At 37.1% G+C, this 3,226-nt stretch overlaps 1 protein-coding gene across 3 annotated transcripts in view; it reads right to left on the bottom strand.

The window, feature by feature from the left end:
* Window positions 1–3,226, bottom strand: part of SEMA5A (semaphorin 5A) — a 314,328-nt gene that overhangs the window by 115,492 nt on the left and 195,610 nt on the right. For all 3 annotated transcript variants that reach the window (XM_042869442.1, XM_042869444.1, XM_042869443.1), the window contains exon 10: window positions 2,552–2,687. In XM_042869442.1, the coding sequence (XP_042725376.1) occupies window positions 2,552–2,687 (136 nt within the window). The remainder of the gene's footprint in view (window positions 1–2,551; window positions 2,688–3,226) is intronic.

Genomic DNA, 3,226 nt, shown 5'->3' with positions numbered 1-3,226 from the left:
AAAATAATCTTTTTTTTTTTTTTTTTTTTTTTTTTTTTTGCTTTGTGAGTACCCTGCATGTCAGGCCAGTGAAAAAATTAAGCAACTGTGCCAAAGAAGAACTTCTCTGAGTATATCAGGCTAGAAAGATTCCAGCTAGAATGCTCATAGTACATTGTCGTTGGTCTTACAATGGAAAATGTCCTGTGTAAAGAGAAAGTGAGCTCTGGAGAGAAACAGCGTTTTTAAGACTGGGACTTCAGTGGTATTCCAATCTGGAAAATATTAAATTAATGTAACCCAGCCTTGGAAATACAATGTCTGATGTAACTATCACCATCCAGAAGTAGTCTTCCTTCACAATCACATGCTTCTCTTTCTTAATGCTGAGCAGCTGAATGCTCTGAGGATAAATCAAATTCAGAGGCTACGCAAACAGAAATTCAGGTATTTTACTATAACCATGCTACAAAAGAAAAGAACTCATTTTGGGAAAGAAAATCAGTCATTCAGCCAATGTACATATCCACTCTCCATGCAATGTGTATTCTAGAGTACTGTAAAGTCACAAAAATGGTTACATCCAGCTCTGTGCATTAGACTAGCTTCTGGTATATGTCAGCACTGTGCTCACAGAGCCAGAAATCTGACAGAAAGTTCAACAGAATAAAAGATAGCACCAGTGAAAAAACAGAAGTTTGGCATCACTAATGATACCTAGAGATCAGTTAACACGAATTGGCTTCAATAATGCGTTTTAAAAGGCCATGTTACAGCTCTTAAAAGTAGCGCTGGCCTGCAAAACTGTTCTGTGAGATCTTATACAACCACTGCTGCTCTTCTTGTAAATTTGATAAAGAAAGTACCAGCCATATTAAAATCAGCCAGACTACCCAAGCAAGGAATTTCAGCACCTCTGTGCCTGGACTGGGAACGAGAGATGAGCACTGGCAGTACAGTACAGTCTCAGACTGTTTTTAACATCACTGTTAGACAGCCAGCTTCTTTGGCGTGTATCATTCTGTATGGGATGCACCCACAATAATTACTAATGCATTAGTAAAGGTTTTAAAGGCAGAGATGAATGACTTGCACTGGAATTGCACTTAGAAGGTAAGACGTTTACAAACAGGCCTTTCTTCAGAATTCCTCTTCCAAAAGTTCAGCCTTACTTAGACCCTCTTAAAGTCAGTACTATAACAACATAAATGTTTCTGCAAAATGCAAAAAGTTATGAACATATATAGCTTGCTTCTGCAATATGGCTTAATTAAATGGTGTTTTGCCACTTGACAGTAGCACCAAATTCAAAGTAACAAGGCTCTGTCCTGTAATTCAGAGCAAATTAATTCCTTATTTTCCTTTGTTTGCATAAATCAGGTAATAGCTAAAACTACCTGTAGTCCCTGGTGGGTGGTTCTGTTTTATGCCTACAAAGATCTCATGGCCCTTAACAAGAAGGTGGGGAAGGTTGTTAAAGAAGCAGCGTTGAACTCCTGAAATCATAGATTGAGAATAGCAGAGAGGCCTACGGAGGAGCAGGCCATCCCGTGCAGCCCATGGCAACCACACAGAGCAGAGGCAGTTAGTGACCATGGAGGAGCAAGCAGCAGAGATGAAATGTTATGAACTGACCACAGCCCCAACTGCCTGTTCCCCTGGCCTGCTTAGAAGAAGGAGGTTGAAGAGGGTGGATGGGGAAAAGTGGTTTTAAATTGCTTTCAGTTTCTCATGGCTCTTGTCTGTTAGTAGTTGGCATTAAATTAAGATGCTCTCCCAATTCTGACTTTGTTTAGCCTGTGATGGTAATCGGTGAGTGATCTCCTTGTCCTTGTCTTAACCCATGAACTTTTCATCATCATACATTCCTCCCTCTGTCTCACTGAGGAAAGGGAGTGAGAGAGCAGCTGTGTGGTGCTTATCTACCTACCAGGACTAAGTCACAACAAATGGCTATGTGCTTACCATAAGTATTCCATTATTTTTGTTAAAAATTTCCAGTGATTGACTCTCCTTGAACTAATTCATTGTATACTGTCAGCCAACCACAGATTATTACAAGACCTGAGGCAGATAAATTCAAATGAGGAGGACACAATTTCACAAATTATTTTACTCAAACTCCTCATGGGGAAATATATGTAACACTGACTACTCTTCTTTTTTTTTCTTTTCTTTTTTTTTTTCTGTCAAATACTGTTTCCTTTCCTGATTGTAATAGCACGCACATAGTACAAAAGAAAATAGCAATCTGATTATATTTGAGATAGAGATTAATGTTGCCTTGACAGATAGCTGTGTTTTGTTATGACAGAAGATTGAAGTAAAGACTTTTTTTCCTCCTACTCTTGAAAGAACAACACTTTTCAACCCAAATTATTTTGTGAAAAGGCAAAATTAACAATGTGAAATTGGGAGGAACTCCTAAGCTTTCTTCATTTTTAAAAATTTTAGTTTTAAAGACTTGTGCTGTAAGGTACTGGAAAACTGGTCTTAATAACTATGAACTACACAACATTCTGAAAAACAACAACAACAACATACATATCATCTTTCTCATATGTATCTGTACCTGAAAATTTGGATTAGGATTGGGATATGGAAGCCAAGCAGAGCGAGAGTTTTCCTGGTACTTGAAAGGTCCATTAAATGCCTGAGTTATGGCACTCAAGTTGAAAACACAAACTGCTGAGGCTGCTATGCTGTTCCTGTGAAAGAAATATAAATATTAACTTAGATAATAACATTACAAACTCAATTTGCTGAAAAATAAATAATATTTCCTTTTATTGATGTTTCAATCCTTCAAGTAATTAACAAAATGGATATGATCAACAAGGAGAAGGTATCTCAAGATAAAGATACATGACATGCTTACAATGGACTTAAATTTTTGGTCACCTTTGCCAATTAGCTCATGTGAGAGGCACAGGGAGAAACTCAGAACTCTCTACAGTGTGCTGCTAGTCTAGTATAGAAAGGCCAGACTTTATTTCCACATATAATCACATGTATCAAGGACATCATTCTTCTAGTTTCCATGTACAGGATACAATTATGCTTAGGGTCCATTAATGTTTCTTCTGGGCAGTACAAAGAATCAAGGATTTTCAGCTTATGTTATTTTTCTGGACCCTGTGGAACGCCTGTGTAAAACACCTGAACAAAAATTCCATCTTCTAAATGATGTTTTACTGAAAAAAATAAAATAAAATAAAATAAAATAAAATAAAATAAAATAAAATAA

This window comes from Lagopus leucura, unplaced genomic scaffold, assembly GCF_019238085.1.
Source record: "Lagopus leucura isolate 7727_CA_CO unplaced genomic scaffold, USGS_WTPT01 Super-Scaffold_100002, whole genome shotgun sequence".
NCBI classification, from domain to species: Eukaryota; Metazoa; Chordata; class Aves; order Galliformes; family Phasianidae; genus Lagopus; species Lagopus leucura.
This window is presented reverse-complemented; position numbering and strand designations above follow the sequence as displayed.